Consider the following 20,311-nt stretch of genomic DNA (forward strand, 5'->3'; position numbering starts at 1 on the left):
TTAAACATGTTGAACTTTTGGCAGTTGCCAGTTGGGGTTTGGCCTGTCAAATAGGATAGCAGACGTCACGGAGGCTGAAAGAAGTCAAGATAGAGGTGCTAGTAATGTTGGTGTCTGAATACCTGGAGATGTTCAACACAGTGTCAGCACCTTCTGAGGACAACTAGTGAAAAAAAACTAGGCCTGGGATAACATTTTAACCAAACTTCAGATGAAGGGGTAATTGTCCAAATGCTTATGCAGGACTGAATGCTGCAGCAAGACTTTCCTTCCTACTGCCATTGTTTTTAACTACTGCACTTTTGCACTTTTGAAATTGTATACACTACATAGTATTTATTATTAACTGATATTATTTTATTTTATTTTATTTATTATTTTTACTATTTATCATTTAGTATTTATTTATTTTATTTTATTTTTTTCCTGTGGATAATTACAGAAGTGCTTTTATGTAATGCGTGGTTGTACGTGCTTAGCTGTGAATGAACTCCCGTAACATAATAAAGTATCTATCAAATATGTAGACATTTTAGTAATTTTTCAGTTGTCTTGCGGCAGTATGCAGCTACAAGCTAGCTTGTACGTCTACCAGTGTTCACTGGAGCACCTGCCTGGCATGACAGCCATCACTGTGGTGGCAGCAGCCACTTTTAAAAAACACTATACCTTTCGGGTTAATGCTCTTGCAGGCAGGCGGTTAACAGGGCAGTAACCTGTGAACATGTGTATACACAGCACAGCCTCTCACTGATCTCAGAGCTCATCAGGAACATTGATTTTGTAAGCAAAGTTGTGCCGCCTTTGAAATTCACTTTGGATTCTGTCTGAACACATGTAAAGTTCACTAATTAATGTCCTAACATTTTCTACACATAACTCCCCTTCAAAACCACAATTAGATTTTTTTTAACAACTTAAACAAACATTTTACATTAAGACATTTTTAAATGGTAGGCATAGTTTACTACCTTTTGGACAGGAGCAGCCTACCTGTTTCCACTCGTTTCCAGCCTTTATGCTAAGCTAACCTAACCTAAGCAGCTGCTATCTTCAGCTTCATTAGCTATCGGTGTTGTGGTGTTGATGAGGTGGGTGCACTACTAGATAAATGGGTAGGATACTATGGAGGAAATGGATATACTCTCCTATATATCCCAATAACTTAAGATAGGATTAGAATGGTGGATATGGTGTAAATGTGCAAAAAAGAGGTAAATATACCCTGTATACCTGCATATGCCCTCAAATACAGCACTGATGACAGTTGCATCTTTTCATCTTGCTCTTGGCAAAAAAACCCAAATGATTGCAGCTCCCAAACTATCAAACTATTTCTTTAAACAAGCATAGTTTTGTTATTCATTTCTCAAAAAAATACTAGATAGAGATATCCCAATTTAAAGTACCAATTGGTTTGTATTTAAAAGACCAATTAGAGAACTGATCCAAGTTACAGTCGAAGTAACACCATCTATCTTTTTTCCCATGCCCCTCCTTAGAGTGAAGAATGGGGTCATCCATTGCCCTGCCCACCCTGCTGCTTGTTCTGAGCCTGACCACTAATGTATGGAGTCTGAACCCTGACGACCCCAACGTCTGCAGCCACTGGGAGAGGTGAGCAATATCTGCATGCGTTTACCACAATACATTGAATTTTAGATCCTGAGAATGATAGTTGAGCGGTGCCAGGACTGACAGTGTCGATCTTGGAACTTTTTCAGTGTACCTGCTACAAGTGCTCTTAAGTAAAGTTCCAGATCTATTCTCAAAGTCCATACAGCAGTATCGATCCTGCACAGCTCATGTCGCCAATGCGCTGAGAGATGGGAGGAGTTGCAGCTTCAAATGAAATACGCAGGCAAATTGATCAGTGTACTCTCATCCCGATCAATCTGGACAGCCATAGAGCCTGAATAATTATCAGTTGTGCTGGGCAGTGTCACTTATGAGAAATAAGCAGGAATAATTTCTGTCCTCGATGCAAAGGGGAGGAAAGAAAGCTGTGAAGATATATTATCTGGATTATTGCCTGACCAAGGTGAGTGTACTCAGGGATCGTGGTTCCACCTTGTTGGCATCGAAATGAATTCCCTAAGTGGGCTGTGTTTGTGGCTTTGAGGTCCTCCAATATCCTCAGACCGCCTCCGGCTGCATATATCACTAGCATGAATCACCTAAAAGCTCCTTTCAAGTCCTTTCTTTGCATATCAAAGTTATTGTATTACTTTCATTGGGGCTGTATCCACTGACAAGACCTGTGTGCTGTTATTGTTTTTTTTTCTCTCTAAGAACATCTCCAAGGAGCATGAAAATCTATGTTCCCTGCAACATTTACTGTGATTGCAGCAGCGTCTTCCACTGATGCAAGAAGTATTCAGGTCCTTTAATGAAGTACAAATACTTCATCACAGTTAAAAGTCCTACTTTCAAAATGTTACTTAAAGGTGCATTATGTAAGTTCCAGCCATCCAGTCTAAGCGAATGGGAGGCAATAATGACAACACAAACTGTAAGCCTACAGTTTGTGTTGTCATTAGTTACACTAAAGATATGTTTCAGTAAATAGTCAACATTAGATGTTACTTACCAGTGTAAAAGAAACACAACATTCCTCATGATTTTAGCAGTTAGCATCATAATCAGCATAAGGTTCATTACCAAGTGAATTTTTACTTGCATGGACTTTCCCTTGGTGTTGGGTTCATACAACAAGCATGCAACATATTAAGAGGATATAAAATTAATATACTGCAACAGAGTCAAATGCAGGCCAGAATGGAAAACTGTTCCAGCTGTTATGTTATTTCAGCATTCTACTTTGCTCAATAGTTGATTGAATACATAGTTTTTATATATAAATATACTCTTCTAATATTTGTGTGATAAATGTTAGGCTATTTTTTTATACAAACTCCACACAGAGATGAGATGGAACTGAAGTCATTCTTCTGGGACAGCGACGGGACAGGGATTTTGTTTTTTACTTGCTCCCCTTTACTTGGTTACTTGGATTGGGATGGGACAGGAGTTTTTTTTTTTGGAGCAGGATGGGACAGGGGTGAAAACCCACTCCAGTTTCACCCTCTACTTTGGACTTCTTCCCCAGGAGGAGAGCAGGCAGCAGCTTGAGAGACAGACCCTCGGTTGGCGGCTGTAGCAGCTCGAATTTGGCCAGCAAAAACCCCCCAGTCCCGGATTTCACAGCAGGGATCTAACTTGCATAACTGCAGCAACAGAACGTTTGCTCCAGATGGGGAGTCAGGGCTGTCCGGCCCCCAAGAGACGGAGTTTTTGCTGCCTGGCTTGGAGTTGCTGCAGCTGTTGACTAGAGATCCCATTTCAGAGCTGCTGTTCGCTCTCTTCCCAGCACAGTGGCCTGTAGCAGTGGAGAGCGAGGTGGAGGACACATTGTAATTTGAGGCTCTCACTAATGTTAGCTACATAAACATGAACTTGAAGCTGCGGCAGTGAGCCCTTAGTTTTTTTTCTTTTTTTGATAAGTCCGTTTTTTGGTTGCTTTTTAGTGTAGTTAGGTGTTGCCAATGCTGGAATAACAACTTTCTCTGTAGTATTCACTGCCATTTAATTATACTGAAGGGACTTGCATGTACTTAAACTCCTCCACTTGGGGCAGGACTTCATCCCCGATCCGGAGGGGGCACGCCACCCTTTTCCGGCTGAGTACCATGGTCTCGGATTTGGAGGTGCTGATTCTCATTCCAGCCGCTTCACACTCGGCTGCGAACCGATCCAGTGAGAGCTGAAGGTCGCGGCCCGATGAAGCCAACAGGACCACATCATCTGCAAAGAGCAGAGACCTAATCCTGAGGTCACCAAACTTGACCCCCTCAACACCCTGGCTGCGCCTAGAAATTCTGTCCATAAAAGTTATGAACAGAATCGGCGACAAAGGGCAGCCCTGGCGGAGTCCAACCCTCACCGGAAACGAGTTCGACTTACTGCCGGCAATGCGGACCAAGCTCCGGCACCGGTCATACAGGGAACAGACAGCCCATATCAGTGAGTCCGAAACCCCATATTCCCCGAGAACCCCCCACAGAACTCCCAGAGGGACACGGTCAAATGCCTTCTCCAAGTCCACAAAGCACATGTGAACTGGTTGGGCAAACTCCCAAGCACCCTCAAGGATCCTGCCAAGGGTTCAGAGCTGGTCCACAGTTCCACGACCGGGGCGAAAACCGCATTGCTCCTCCTGAATCCGGGGTTCGACTATCCGGCGGACCCTCCTCTCTAGTACCCCCGAATAGACCTTACCAGGGAGGCTGAGGAGTGTGATCCCCCTGTAGTTGGAACACACCCTCCGGTCCCCCTTCTTGAAAAGAGGGACCACCACCCCAGTCTGCCAGTCCAAGGGCACTGCCCCCGATGTCCACGCAATGTTGCAGAGTCGTGTCAGCCACGACAGCCCCACAACATCCAGGGCCTTGAGGAACTCCGGGCGGACCTCGTCCACCCCCGGGGCCCTGCCACCGAAGAGCTTTTTGACCACCTCAGTAACCTCAGCCCCAGAGATAGAGGAGCCCACCCCCGGGTCCCCAGGCCCTGCTTCCCCAATGGAAGGCGTGTCGGTGGGATTGAGGAGGTCTTCGAAGTATTCCTTCCACCGATCCACAACGTCCCGAGTCGAGGTCAGCAGCGCCCTGTCGCCACCATACACAGTGTTGATGGAGTACTGTTTCCCCCTCCTGAGACGCCGGATGGTGGTCCAGAACCTCTTCGAAGCCGTCCGGAAGTCATTGTTCCATGGCCTCGCCGAACTCCTCCCATGCCCGGGTTTTCGCCTCTGCGACTGCCACCGCCGCACTCCGCTTGGCCTGTCGGTACCTGTCTGCTGCCTCCGGAGTCCCACAGGCCAAGAAGGCCCGATAGGACTCCTTCTTCAGCTTGACGGGACCCCTTACCGCCGTGTCCACCAGCGGGTTCGGGTGTTGCCGCCCTGACAGGCACCAACCACCTTACGGCCACAGCACCGGTCGGCCGCCTCAGCAATGGAGGCATGGAACACGGCCCACTCGGACTCAAAGTCCCCAGCCTCCCCCGGGACATGGTCGAAGCTCTTCCGGAGGTGGGAGTTGAAGCTCCTTCTGACGGGAGACTCTGCCAGACGTTCCCAGCAGACCCTCACAATGCGTTTGGGTCTGCCAGGTCTGACCGGTGTCCTCCCCCACCATCGGAGCCAACTCACCACCAGGTGGTGATTGGTTGACAGCTCCGCCCCTCTCTTCACCCGAGTGTCCAGGACATACGGCCACAAGTCCAACGATACGACTACAAAGTCGATCATTGAACTGCGGCCTAGGGTGTCCTGATGCCAAGTGCGCATATGGACACCCTTATGCTTGAACATGGTGTTCGTTATGGACAATCTGTGGCGAGCACAGAAGTCCAATAACAAAACACCACTCGGGTTCAGATCGGGGGGGCCATTCCTCCCAATCACGCCCCTCCAGGTCTCACTGTCATTGCCAACGTGAGCGTTGAAGTCCCCCAGCAGAACGAGGGAGTCCCCAGAAGGAGCACTCTCCAGCACCCCCTCTAAGGACTCCAAAAAGGGTGGATACTCTGAACTGCTGTTTGGACCATAGGCACAAACAACAGTCAGGATCCGTCCCCCAACCCGAAGGCGGAGGGAGGCTACCCTCTCATTTCACTCTCGATTTACCAGTCGATCTTCGTTCCTACCCTCACCTATGGTCATGAGCTTTGGGTAGTGACCGAAAGAACAAGATCGCGGGTACAAGTGGCCGAAATTAGTTTCCTCTGTAGGGTGGCTGGGCTCTCCCTTAGAGATAGGGTGAGAAGCTCGGTCATCCGGGAGGAGCTTGGAGTAGAGCTGCTGCTCCTCCGCATTGAGAAGAGCCAGATGAGGTGGCTCGGGCATCTAATTAGGATGCCTCCAGGACGCCTCACTGGTGAGGTGTTCAGGGCACGCCCCAGGGAAGACCCAGGACACGCTGGAGAGACTACGTCTCACAGCTGGCCTGGGAACGCCTCGGGGTCCCCCGGGAAGAGCTGGACGAAGTGGCCGGGGAGAGGGAAGTCTGGGTTTCCCTGCTTAGGCTGCTGCCCCCGCGACCCGACCCCGGATAAGCGGAAGAAAATGGATGGATGGATGGACTTGCATGTGCAACTGCATCAGCAGAACAGCCAATAAGAATGAACTCTCTCTGAAATGAACTGTGATTGGCCAAAGTTTCCCAACATGCCTCAGTTTCTTAAGCCTCAACACAGAGCCAAGTGGAGCAGCAGATTTGCTACCTGAGTTTTAAGTAAAAAATGCAGATATATTATCAGCAAAATGTACCTAAAATAAAAGCCCTTGTTCTGCAGGAGAATGCTCTTGTCACTGTTGTATTAGATTCATGTTGATGAATCACTGTGTAAACATTTAACTGTAGCAGGTAAAGACTGAGCTATTTATTCAGTTTAGCTGAGTTACTCCCAACCCAGGATTTTTTGCCCCTTTAGAGTGACGTGTGATAAATCCGAGGGGTCTTGAGGTAATTAAGAGGGTAGAGAAGAAGAAAACATTCAATTCTGTTGAACAAGTTTCCAGTCATTTGTTGATATACTCTCTTATCTTTGTTTTTCATGTGAAATATTGGATACTTCTGCTTCTTTGGGCCTCAAATTAACTGTTATTCTAGTGAAACCATCTGAGACATTCAGAGGGGAAAAGTCTCTTTGCTTGAACTGCTAACAACTAATAAGACATCTGAAATATGACAAGGCGCTCCAGCTAGCGCTTCCCAACATGTCCAAAGGCTTGGGAACTGCTCTGGTTTAATGTTTAACAAATGATTGTAAAATTATGAATCTGAAAACTTAAATATAGCTGCCAGATGAATTTAGTAGGAGAGAGTTCAAAATCTTTTTCTGAAATGTTGCATTCTAATGGAAATGGTTAAATAAAGAGAAATGATCTCACAATTAGCACTTCTCTCTATCATTTACATTTCTGCCTTCTAGCTATGCTGTGACTGTCCAGGAATCCTACGCCCACCCATTCGACCAGATCTACTACACCAGATGTACTGACATCCTCAACTGGTTTAAATGCACAAGGCACCGGTAAGTTTGGAGGAGCCTCTTGTTTGTCCCAATTTCTGTTTGACGAGTGACTCGCCCTTTACTGTCCCCCAAAATCAGAGCCAAGTCAATGAAGGCCACAGTAAATGTCCTTGTAAATGTGGCTGACAGTGAAGTGCTCAGAGCCTGGACGCCTCTGACTGTAATCATCTCACAGTAAATGTTTTAATTACTCCATTAAGGTTTATAGTCGGTATCCAGCTAAATAAGTACACAGAGTCACCTCCCAAATACTGTCTTTTATGTAGCAGGTGTTATACACAAAATTCCCCTGGCTTTTAATTTTTTTTTCCTCGCTGCACTTTAAAAACTTGCCAATAACATTAGAGAAATATGGTGCAACTTACTTTACCCTTCTATATGTTTCTGTGCCCTTGAGGATGGGTCACTCTTTGCATCACGCTGCTGTCTCTCTGTGTGTGTGTTTCTCCAGGATCAGCTATAAGACGGCTTACCGGCGGGGAGTGAGGACCATGTATAGGCGCCGCTCACAGTGTTGCCCTGGTTACTTTGAGAGCGGAGACTTGTGTGTTCGTGAGTATCCTTTTTTTTAATCTCCGTTGTCCTCCATGATGGCATTTCAGGTTTTGTCTGCTAGACATTTAGAGAACAGGAGTAAATATTAGGATTGATCGTTACTGTGGGTGGCTTGCAGATAAAGCTACAATACCCCGCCAGGCCCGCTGTCGGCCCCCGCCTCCGTCGCCCCCACGACCGTCTGATCGTCTATATCATAAACACCCAATAACACCAATACTACCTTCCTCTGTTAGCCGCCATCTATGTGAATTGACTCAGTTTAAGGTGATTGAGCCTGATTTAACAGGAAGGCACAGTAGACCGCTCTCTGCTTTACTCCTCCAGCAAGAGTAATTTAATTGTAGTTGTATAACAATGAGAAAAATTAACGAGCCAAGAGGGTCCTGGTTACAGACTGAGTAGGTATAGCACCCGCCATAAAACCACACTGGAATTCAATAACATAAAAAAGAGCAGAAGCCGTGAAAATTGGACTGTGGCGATGCGCTGATAACAATCCTTCCCTGTCGTTTTTTTTACAGCTTCATTAATGGTCATTGATTTCTATTTTTATTCACGCACATCAAACTGAATATCTTTTCATGCTGGCCAAATAAAGACAGAACATATAGCTTCGGAGAGTTAAGTTTTTGATTTTCTCGCCTTACCTAATGTTTTATTCCCTTTAAAAAAGATTAAAATCACACTTTAATATTTTCTGAGATCTTTTGCAACAGGATGGGCGAGCGACTGATACAGTGACTGCGGCCGTGTGGGTTTGCTCTTTGACCATGGCTGGGCTTGTCCTTGTCTTGGCTTTACTAGCCTCGGGGCAGCAGAGCACCGGGAAGCCAGCCAGCGAAGAAAAAGAGCCGGTGTGATTATCAGGGGGTCTTGAGGAAGGGAGGCGCTGATTGATCAATAATGTATTCATTAACCATTTGACTAACAATGGAGCTAGTTTTTCATTACATTCTTTTCAGGATGTTAACCAGATGATTCTACAAACCGTGGAGGTACCTCTCAAATCTCACCTCTCTACCGTATGAAAAAACAGTCTTTGTTTTGATATTATGTCAGGCTGAGAGCAAAAACAGCTGCCCTCGCCTTTAACCCTCGTTCAGGTGGAGCGGGGAGACCGAGTTGATAGGGGCCGAGAGGGCAGTTTTGCTTTCTGCTGCCTTTGCAAACTGTTCCACCCCTTTTAATCCTAGCAGTCTCACTAGCAGGATTAAGAGATTTGTACTCCCCGAGCTGTTTTGCATGCAGTGACAAAAGGGGGCATTATAGAGTAAATCGACCCAAAATCAACTCATGTCGTCTATTTCAGGACACGTTGTTGTTCACTGAATGTAAAATACCCCCCTCCCCCCTCGTGTGTCGTTACTGTAGCTTTCTTTGCAAAGTCTATTTCATTAAAAGTCCGAAATGCTTCAAGAGTGTTTGCCTTTTAATCCTGCCTGTTTTTTGTTTTTTTTGTCATGTGGCACCGCATCAACATCTTGGCTCCAATGAGAGGTGGTTAAATGAATCTGTGGACCTTGAATGAACCAACATTATCACACAGACACACAAAAGGAGACTAAATCGGCAACATTATCTTTAAGGATGTTTTTTCCCTCCAGTTTTGTTGTTTTTGTTTCACTCCGTCTTTTTGAAAGTAATTGTCTAATTTTCTCAAAGCTCCTCCGCGATAAGTTGAACTTTGATCTGTTTCTCATTAATTAGTGCTTGAAGTTTTCCGACTAGAGGTCTTTATTAATTCCGTGACCTTTGATCTGTCGTAAGTCATTACCTTAATCTGCAACTAGCCTATGTAGAGGATGTGAGGAACTCATTTTCCCTCCTAATAAGCATGATTATTGCAGTTGTGCACAAGGGGAACTCGCTAATGACAACAGCTTGTAATATCTTCAGAGGCTGACAGGCTCTGCAGGGTTATGAGTCCCTCTTTTTGCAGTGCATTCAGGTCAGACGACTTCTGCATGACTCTTGCCTGTCCACTGATGCAGTGCAATCCTTTAAGTGAGTTTGGCGGCAGAATAAGTCTGGTTCTGATAAAGTTTCAGGCGGCAAGACGCTAGCACATTTCGCATTCGGGTTTTGATGATCGGAAGATGATGAGATTTTTCTCCAGAAAGAGATTCTTTGCCTTTGATTTCATTTTCTTTTTTTTTTTTGGCTTTGTTGCGTTTTTTTTTTTTAATGCTTCAAAGACACAGTTTTAAAATGAATCATCTCTGTGCTCGATAGAGGCATGTGGAAGAAGCTTTGGAGCGAGTTGTTTGATATGTTCTGTAGGCAGATCTCTCAGACTGATTTATCCATCAGCTTCATCATGATGTTCCGTGTTTTTTTTTTCCACTTCACTTTCACCACGGGTGTACGACAAAACTGCTACGTAAATCATAAACACACAAAATTGTACTGGTAGGTATTTTTGTTCTCAGTGCACCAAACCTCTACAAAAACAAGGCGGATAACGCAGCTGGGGTAGGGACCAAAAGGATCTATTTTATCAGACATTTTAAAAGATTGTAGTTTGACTGGGCAAGAATATTGAATTTATTAACACTGAATGACAATCACCAATTAGCTCCATTGTTCCCCGTTCAGATAACACCTCTGCATAATGAGTTAGATTAGCCTTTTATCTAGATGAAAGACTCAATTTTCCAACAGATTCCTTAGACATGAGTTAAGCAGAGTGATTCATGAATTTCAATTAAAATGAAAGACCTACCTCCTCCTACTTTATTATGCCATCCCTTCAGAACACCGGTTCAGATCTCAGGAGAAGGGTGCGCTTTATCCTTTCTCCCATATTCAAAACTTCATTTCCATATTTCTTTTTTTTATATAAAGGATGTGACACATTTGCATTTCCCTGTTCTCGCTGATCAGAATTTGCTGATTGAAAGTAAACGAAATCAACTCATCATGGTGACATTGAATTCGTCTCCTCTTCTCTTTGAATACTCTGCACACTGTGGACTCATTGATTACAGGTAGTCGATCTCACACCTTCGTCAGCACAAATGTTCCAGCTCCTCTCCCCACCTTTTTTCTTTTTTCGCCCAGCTTACTGTAATTAGACAGTTTTCTGCCAGACTACTGATGCTCAGAAATCTGCCCTAAATTATCTTTCAATCTCTGGTTTACCATTTTTGCCTTGGGAGCATTTCTGCGATTAGAAGCGGCTCGTGGGTGTTTGGGATTCACTCCTCTTTCTCTTCTCCCGCTGCATCTCTCTCCTGCTGGCGCTGGATCCTAATCGAAGCCTGATTGAGTGATAATCTATAGTAGCTCTGTTCAGGCCTGCAGCCAGCGCTCTGCTGACCTCTCTGCCTGCAGGATGAGTGCCATAGCATTTCACACAGAGCTGCAAAATCGCCTCAGGGCGTGTGTTATTTTTAAAAAAAAAACCTAACAGATGATTTCCTGCAGTCCTTTTTTTTTCCATTTTTGATCATAAAACTAAAAAAAAAGAAAAGAACAAAGAAGCTTGAATGAAGTGTTGGATGAGGTGTGATCAGTTAAGAAGGTGGTCTGTCTGTTCTGCTGCCCTTGGATTGTGTATCATCCCTCCACAGGCCGTGTTAGTGGACTGCTGATTCCCATCAGGCAGGGTTTCTCTCTCGTCGTATTGGCCTGACTGTCTCATTCCTCAGATAAGAGCCTGTCTGTCTTAACCCTGCTGGCCAGATGACCTTGGCTGCCACAGTTTTATTCATGCTAAGTGGCTATTTTTGTGATTCCTTCTTGGCTTAAAAAACACACAAGAAAGCAGGCGCTGTGGCAAAAAAACAAAAACTCCATGTGGGTCACTTTATTATCCAGCTTGAACCAAACCCTGCAAACACACTCACAGGAATACTAATGCCGACCCAATCAATCGGGTGCCGTGTTGCTCAATATGAATGATCAAGAAAACTGCACACTTGGTAAACACCGAGGTGCTTGGATCTGCTACATTAAAGCATCACTATATGACAAAGCGCCAGCTGATCAAATTAGAGGGGATTTACAGCTTGTTCCTTCATGGCTCAGCCTCCTGATAACAGCTCATTGTGGAAAGCAAAGCTATGTGATAAACAGAGATGTTAACCAAGGACTCAATCTCCTAAGAAATCATTTAGCCCAGTGTCAAGTAGCGGAGATGGATGTTGAATATGAGTGCCATGGCTGAGATTTAGTCCCCTGATGGTATTAGGGAGATATTGAGTGTTCAATTTTATGGCCCATTTTCTTTCAGCTGTTATCTTGGTGGTTTTCATTATGCTGTTTATTGGTGGTTTAATGATGTTTTACACTCTGCTTATGTATGCGTGTGTGCGTGTGTTAACTCAATTACAAACCACACTGATGAGGAAATGTCTGTGTGTCTCAGCTCTGTGCACAGAGGAGTGTGTCCACGGCCGCTGCGTGTCTCCAGATACATGCCAGTGTGAGCCAGGATGGGGCGGACTGGACTGCTCTAGTGGTGAGTGCACTTAACTCCTAAACCCACAATTAGTCACTTAGACTCATTTATTCCTAAATGGCTTTCACAGCCTGTTAGTCAGTTAGAATTTACTGTGAGTCCTTCAACTGTTTTGCCTCAATGTACGTCTATCTCAAAGCTGCTCAGCTTTGTGTCCTCTCTTCTTAGCAAACACAGCCAATGGAACAGGTAAGTCAAAATGAATTCATTCTCATTTGCTGGAAGTGGAAGTGATTTGCTTGATGAATATAGCGGATGGATGGATGGTTGCATCACCCCCCCCTCCCCTTCCTCCTGTGTCTACCGAGCTCTCTGTTATGGTCTTAATCATGATTAGACCGGTGCCTATGACTTGTTCAGTGGAATGAATGAATCAATGCCAAGGAGAAAGAAACCATTGTGCTGGCCTTTTCTGTTTACTGGGGTTTCCTCCCAGCTTCCCAGAGCTAGTCTCCAGCACTGATGGGAGGGTGGAGTTCGGCATATCCATCCTGCAATCAGCTAAATGCTGGAGCGTCACTGAGGCCAGACAGGAGGAAAGAATTTATTTACTCCTTTTGTGATATTTATGTCTGCAGAGAACTAGTGAATGTGCATACAGGAGGCTGTTATTCCCAGGTCGGGACAGAGATAGCAGTCAACATTTCCGACCCCGAATTCTGAACTTGAGCAGTCTGCTCCCTGTAGCATTTAACTGGTATTGCCTATTGCATATTTAGGAATGAGTAATGGGAGCTAAAATCATATCAGCACTGTTATTGTATGGATCTATGAGTTTTCATTAGCAAGAGAGCCATTCCCTGATTAGCAACTGTGTGTAAATCAGCTGCTCTTGCTGCGGCGCCGGCCCATTGGAGGTGGATTCATGGGCATAAATGACAAGCCTGAGCTGTTTGCCTCTGCTCACTCCTACAGGCTGGTGAGGGTCCAACTGGGAGGATGTGAGGTTGAGGGCCCCGAGGGGCTCTTGTCCCACTATCGGTTGGTTAGGAGTGCAGCGGTGTGTGCCTTCCAGCCTGCAGGTGCTGGGCTAATCCACCTTATTAAAACAGACTTGATGATTGAGACAGAGGCATTATTCATAACTTTAGATTTCCATACCAGGCATGATTCCAGGCTTTTTCATTTACGAGCTTTCATCTGTAGAAATGAGGAATGCGTGCCAATTTTTAAATTAAATCTGCCCTCTTTTCCCTTCGTGTAAATGGTTCAGCATGTTTTTTTTTTGTCTTTCACGGTTAATTTTACTTTCACCCAGTTCAGGTAGGTGATGTGAGCTTTAGCAGTTCTCGTTGAAGTGGGTGCAGTCATCATATTACGGCTCATGTCGGCTGGAAAGCACACATTTAAAATCTATTCAGTTCCAACACAATCAATGCCATGGTTTATTCGCTGTTTATTTTACCGCCATTATGTTTTGAGTTGAGGTATTTGTGCTCGCATAAAAGCCAATTCCCCGATAACGATAGCTGGTGAGAGGGCAGAATGAGCCGGTCACGTGACTGAAGGATGTGTGAATGTGATGGAAAAAGTGTGTCGCCCCGGCTTGGAAATGAAGAGCTGCCGTGGGATGGTGAGCGGCCTAAAGCTGAAGTGACAGCCTTTCAGCCAGTGATCTGGAGCCGCATCAAAGGCTTGGACCCCGTTTCTGGAGCAGCACCCACCAGGAAGCAGTTTTGTATATGGGTCAGGTGGTGAAAATAAAGAGTCGGAGTGTTTGTGGCCAGAAAAAGAGAAGGCGATAAGGTGGGAGAGATTCACTAAGTTGTGTTGGGAGCGGTGGTGAAGGCTGAAGAAAGATATCACCTGTTTGCACCCGCTGGTGTCCACCTGCTGTAGCCAGAAACCATTTCATCCTCTTCCCCTGCCTGGGGCAACAGTCCCACTGAGACCAGACCTGCCCTGTGACCTGCCTGGAGTCCTGGGGTGTCTGAGACTCATCTCAAGGACACATTGGTAGATGTGGACCACAGATAAAACAGCAAAGCAGGATGTTTGCGGCTGACTTCTGTTTGAAAATGTTGTCTCGCTCTACATCTATCACGTGGAGCGTTCTGAGTTGAGGCTGTGTTTTCCCAAAAGAGTGATGAATGATTAATTGTTGTTGTTGTTGTTGGTTGGCGTGTTTGCTCTAATGCCTGTGTGTTGTGTTTGTGGAACGTGGTCTTGAACATGTTTCTCTGATCATATGTCATGAGATAATTTTTTTTTTTCCCCGTCTTACTGAACAGCTCAGGGCATTAAAACAATGCAGTGATATGTACCTGTTAATGTCTGTTCTGTCTGTTTCTCTCTGTTCAGCTTACATTTTCTGTTTCTGTTTTCTTTGTCTCCTTCTTCTTTTTATATTGAAATGCACTGTGTTTGTCTTCTCTGTGCCGCTGTGTGCACTTTGTTTTGTCAGTAGGGTTTGTCTTCAAAAACAACATTGTTCTCAATAGGATTTTCACCATGTAAATAAAAAAAACAAATACGAGACTCAATAAAACAGGGACAACAGCCATTTTTGCAAAAGCAATTCAGATAGATGGAGCTCTGCTTATGGGACTGAACAGTATGTCTTTAGTAATTTTAGTCTACTGAAGTATTGTTGCCAAAGTTACATTATTGGTTACTCTTTGCAACAAATATAGTATTTTGAGAACAGCACAGTATGAGATGAAATGGGAAATCAAATCTTTGTAGAATATTATGAGTAAATTTAATGAAAACTATATAAAGTTAAGAGTTTCTTGGGTTGAAAAGTAGACTTTCTTTTTCTAAAGCTGCAAAAAAATGACCCGGTCTCCACCACTGTGTGCTTTTCAACACATTTAATTTCTCCAGATGAGTCAGTCACACGGGGTCACTATATGCTACAGTAATAACAGCTTTCAAATAAAGAAAATGATAAAGATAGATGTTGCATGTGCAAGGTATATTTAGCTATGACTGCCGTCACTTGTAAAATATTAGGTGCAATGAAGCACAACATTGATTTCATGTGCTTCAGTTGGATAATGATATGTTCCCAGGGCTCGGGAGGAGGAAAAATGCAGAAATATGGAGCTTATAGTGTTTCTTCTCTCTGCCCTTTTTGCAGTTTGCTTTTTCTTGTTGTGGTGGAAATGTTCACCAACTTGTGCAGAGATTCTAAAAATCGATGCTACCAAGTTAAGTATCTGAAAAGTCCACGGAGTAGTTTAGCTTTGTTAGCCACAAAGCATCCTTTGTGTTCTAAGAAGAAATCTATCACACTTAATAGTCAAATCTAATGTGGCTGGTCAGCCGTGGTCCATGAGGTAACATATTCCTCCCTAATGTATTCAAATGGGAAGGCAGCCACTGCTGCGGGTGCTGTACACATGGTTAATTGATGAATGTGGCCTATGAATACTCGTTTATGGGATATTGCACCAGACAGGGGGGCTACATGCTACTTATTCAATGTTAATTCTCAACTAAAACACTGAAATTATTCATTATTAAGGTTTTAAATCAGTGATTGGTTTTATTAGATATTGAACTCAGTGCATTTGAGAATTTGGGCTGGGTCAAGCAGAGATGGCAGACATTTCCTTTAGCTTTATTAGCGTATTTTATTGCACCAACTGTCTGAGATGCAGTATGAAGGAGCAACCAGACCAAAACCGTGCAGTTAAACTTCATTTTGACTTGAAAAACACCCTCGCGAGGAATCCTCTGGCACCCGTCGACAGAATTCACACATTATTCTCAGAAGTGCATCTGAGCCAGATGGTTCCTCTCTAGTCCCACAGCAGCAGGACATTGACATGCAGCACTGTCAAAGACCAAAAGCCTGTGAATTACGCTGAACGGGACAGAAGATGCATGCGCAGATTCATTGCGGCTGGCTCCACACATCAATCCAAATGTCTCTGTACTTTTCTCTCAAAACTTCTCTCTCAATTAATCTTACAGATAGAGTGATCAATTATATTGTAAGTCACTCCTCTCTGAGATGATGGCCCCATATTAACAAAAAAAATGTAAAAGTAAGATTTCATCTACACACCGACTTTTAAAAAAGAAGTCTAAATCGATTGAATTCCTCATTATAGGCCTACAACCATGTAAAGAGAGACATTTTTGGAGAACTATAAATATTCTAACTGTATCATTCTGAAAGGGGTTCCTTGCTGCATGTAACAGTCGATGCCGCCTGCCTCATTCATTTTGATAGATCAAAGCGCCCAGGCAACTGTATTTCTCAAGGGGACAGCAGACGGACCGATCCATAGTGCCTTGTGGAACACAGTTACTACTCTGTATGTGTGTGTGTTTGTCCATGAAGCCCTCCTGCGTTGACAGAGCTTTGTTTTTGTGTAGTACACTGGGCTCCCGGGGAGTGTTGCAGCCAGTTTATATACTGCCAAGTATGTGACAGTGTTATTTATTTCTCCACAGCACAGAGTTCATTCTCATTGAGATATCACCTCTTTTCTGACTCTATATCGCACTGATGAACTGGAGCTGTTGGCACCAAGTTTTTCTAAAATTTGAATCTAACATAGTTTTCACATGTTTAATAGTTTAGATTTCATAGGCGTTCAGACCAAAAACAGCCCTGTGTTAATACAGCGCAAAGGGCTTCTTTGATACCGGTGAGGTCGTTATAAATGATCCAAGATTCCAGTTTAACTGGGTAACAAATCCATGAATTTAAAGGCTTATCAGAAGTCAAAATTCTGCACACCAGTGAGGGGTCAATTCACAAAAGGATTGTGTGGATTTTGCAGCCTCTCACCCTGCACAAATAAGACAAAAAGAAATCGTCAAAGCATCTTCAAGGGGTGAACCACTCCTAACTGCACTGCTGAGCAAATAGTGTCTTGATGCTTCTGTTCTGTTTATATATATTTAAATAATGCATACATTTATTGCAAAGTTAGCCCCTCTTTATTCAAAGTGAGCCTCATTGCAAAAACAGTCCCATTCACAAAGATCAGTATTAATAGAACAGTCACAGTAAAATTATTATTGTCTTCAGAGAGTAGGTGGTAAACAGATTTCTGCATATGAATGCATAATATGTAAATAACAGTACAACATTTTGGTACTGGAAACGATCTGGTTTCCAATTGTAGTCTGCTTGTATTCAGAGTAATATTGACCAATCACGTTTTAATGAGCTTTGGTTCCCTGCAGCTAACCAGTCCTCATTGAGAGCAAAACGGCGAAATACACTGGCCTAATTGCCTGATCTCAGATGCCATCAGCTATCATCTGATGATGATCTAGTGTTTAGTTAGGTTTTTACTTATTTATCTGCATTCATATGCATACGTTATCTGTTTATAGAGATAAGCCAAAGAGCAGAATGTTTACAAAAGCACATCCAGGTGGCAAAAAGGCTAGGTGCTGGACAAAATGTAATACAAGAGACGAAAAAACAAAGTCCACATACTAGATTATGCTCCCATGAATCTTTAATATTACCACTGAGGTGATGTTTCGAACTACGTGCTCTGCAATAGACTACAAAATTAGCATGAAAAAACGTAGAAAAAGGAGCAAACTGCACTTGACTGTGAAACTTTGCTCCCCTGTTTACAGTGTGATATCATTAACATCTTCTGTACAAAAGAACCTTGAGACAGGGTGAAAAGTGGTTGCAAGTGATGAGCAATTAATAGTGCTATCAGTGGTCACGATCCAGTCTTTGTGAGTTAGACCTTGAGACAGGATTTTATAACCCTGGAAAGTTAACATGTATTTAATCTTTTGTCACAACTGTAAAAATATGACATTCACATTACAAAGTAATAACCAGGAACACGTTCTTGATTGGTTTATAGCCTGGCTGAAATTTAGCCAGACAGCAGGCCAGTGTTTTTGCCAGACAACTGTATATTGTTTTACTGGAGTTGTCACTGCTGCTGTTTCACCGAACAGGCCTTGTTAAAACGAATAAAGAGACTGACTTTTTTTCAAAGTCAGTCCTAACTTAGCCTTATGCATGACTAGACAGTACACAAACAAATTCTAATTTAGTTGCTATTAAATAATTTCTTTAATTTAATAATTTCAACTAGAAGATCTACGTGTTACGCACGCAACTGAAAAAATTCACAAGAGTTAAAGGCATTGGAATACGGTCATCTCGTGTGACACAACACTTGATTAAAATACTGTTTAACAATGATGTAAACTGGAAATATTTAAAATAGTTTTTCAGAAAAAAAAACACAATACACCTTAAAACATAATGCAACCAGACCTAATGACCAAATAATTATTCTAAACTTTAAGAACTCTGAAACACAACCACACTGTTGTCATTCACTGCTGTTACATATACTCACAAAAGATAATGTACCAGAATTAGTTCATAAACCACTTCATCATGAGCCAGTTATTTCTGTATAACCCATGTGATCAGGAAGGCTGCAATTACGTGACCATTGCTCTGATGGGAGTAAAAAGGGAACTGGTATAAAAGGCAAAAGTCAGCAAAAGAAGTCAGGTTAGGGTGGTGGATGGGTGAAACAAACACAGGACTTTACTCCAGGAGAATGGTGTTTGTGTCCTGTGAGAAACCAAGCCACCTTTAAGTTATTTTAAGGTATGTTGTCTTCATGTTTCTAATACTAAACCTAGCCCGCGTAACTTTACATTTAATACATAACTTTACATTAAACAGCCTATGTAATGAGGCCATTCGCGGGGCAACAATTTGTTAGATATCAAACTGTTGTATGAGGATACATTGAACAATATACATAACAATATACATAAAAAAAGATACCTAAATTACAATTACAAGATAAAGGTACCCTGTAGAGTTAAGAATGAATGTTTTTTATTGGTCCTCGATTTGTTTGTATAGTACACGCATCCTGCTGCTGCTATCTGACTGACAGCTTATGCAAACAATGCATGATTTATTTATATTTTTGAAAATCTGATTTGTAAAATTTTTATTAGCAAAGTAATACATTAATTATTATGTTTGTTAAGCCTCCCCAATACACATGTATTTTAGCGAGTCACACTGCATGCAACCACCATTTTTGTTTGTTAACAAGAAAACTCCTCAGAGCCCCTGTAAGTTCAATAGAGTTTGACCTGTAACAGCTCACAAGGCTTCACCGACTTCTTGTGCACACTGTTGATTGCCTTTGATTAGTATGTTCTACAGATGTTTTCTAGCAATCAATTTCCCAATTACTAAAGCTTTTACCAGCTGAGACGTTTCTTTGACTAGTAGTTGAACCTGGGAAGGATGCAGCTGACAAACCTTGTTGGTAATGTGCCATTTAGAAACAGACACTGATGATGGCTGTTAAGTAGATCAGATTGAACCGTGTGCCACTGCCGTGACTCTGACAGAGATGTTTCAAGATGTGGCTCGGAAGGCAAGCCTCTCAGATCTTTACTCTCGTGTCTTTAAGTGACTCAAGTGACTTATGTGTGGTGTAAATCACTGTGCCGAGGCTTCGGCTGACTGATGGTGAGTCCACCGAATGAATTGTGGCACATGCGGTGCAGCTGACAGCTTTCTTTACTGCTGAAGATGCTCACAAATGTTGATCACAACTTAAATATTAAAATATTCTCACTGAAAGTGACAACCACAGTCTTTTGAAGAGGTTTCGCATTAGTATCATGCATCAGTTGGTTTGACGAACACACACGCGCAAGCATGTCTATAACATTTTCTCTACATATAAGCCTCATTGGCCCAGTATGCAGATTGCCAGGCTCTGAAGATTTTTTTTGTACCATCCCATTAAGCAGGATTTATTGTTCCCCAAGAGCTCAATGCTCCATTACCTTTGGGAGAAAGCCTGAAATGTGTTTGAGTGAATGTGAGTGTGCTTTGTCTCCATGCATATAACCTGGGCACAAAAAGCCGATGGATATCATGGCATATTGTGGTGATGGTTAGGATGATACGATAATTCTGAAGTGAGCAGAACGGCATCCAGTCCCACTGGTCATTATCACCGTGATGCTTATTAGTCAGAAAGAGAGAGAGTGAAGAGCTCCTGGAACACACTAGCCGTCTCTGAGAGTCTGCATAGATGGCTTGATTTAATAAGGACATTAAAAAGCCTTATCTCATGTCCTTAAGAGAAGGTCAGTGTGTCTAAAATAGCTGAAATGCTATGATAACAGTTTAGAGAGATAAGATATCTCCTGAATACTAATGCAGAACAAAGCTGTTTTAGGCTCATTTCACAGTCTATAAGT

General features: G+C 43.2%; 1 protein-coding gene across 8 annotated transcripts in view; it reads left to right on the plus strand.

Moving 5' to 3' along the window:
* Positions 1–20,311, plus strand: part of megf11 (multiple EGF-like-domains 11) — a 107,027-nt gene that overhangs the window by 28,051 nt on the left and 58,665 nt on the right. For 5 of the 8 annotated variants that reach the window (XM_088080547.1, XM_088080541.1, XM_088080545.1 and 2 more), the window contains 5 exons: positions 1,503–1,617; positions 6,994–7,095; positions 7,547–7,647; positions 12,023–12,115; positions 12,284–12,304. In XM_088080547.1, coding sequence (XP_087936673.1) covers positions 1,511–1,617; positions 6,994–7,095; positions 7,547–7,647; positions 12,023–12,115; positions 12,284–12,304 — 424 coding nt within the window. In that variant the 5' untranslated portion in view covers positions 1,503–1,510. The remainder of the gene's footprint in view (positions 1–1,502; positions 1,618–6,993; positions 7,096–7,546; positions 7,648–12,022; positions 12,116–12,283; positions 12,305–20,311) is intronic. The other 3 variants (XM_088080543.1, XM_088080544.1, XM_088080546.1) reach the window with 1 other exon arrangement.

This window comes from Plectropomus leopardus, chromosome 7 (genome assembly GCF_026936395.1).
Source record: "Plectropomus leopardus strain MGB_pleo_1.0 chromosome 7, ASM2693639v1, whole genome shotgun sequence".
Taxonomy (NCBI): domain Eukaryota; kingdom Metazoa; phylum Chordata; class Actinopteri; order Perciformes; family Serranidae; genus Plectropomus; species Plectropomus leopardus.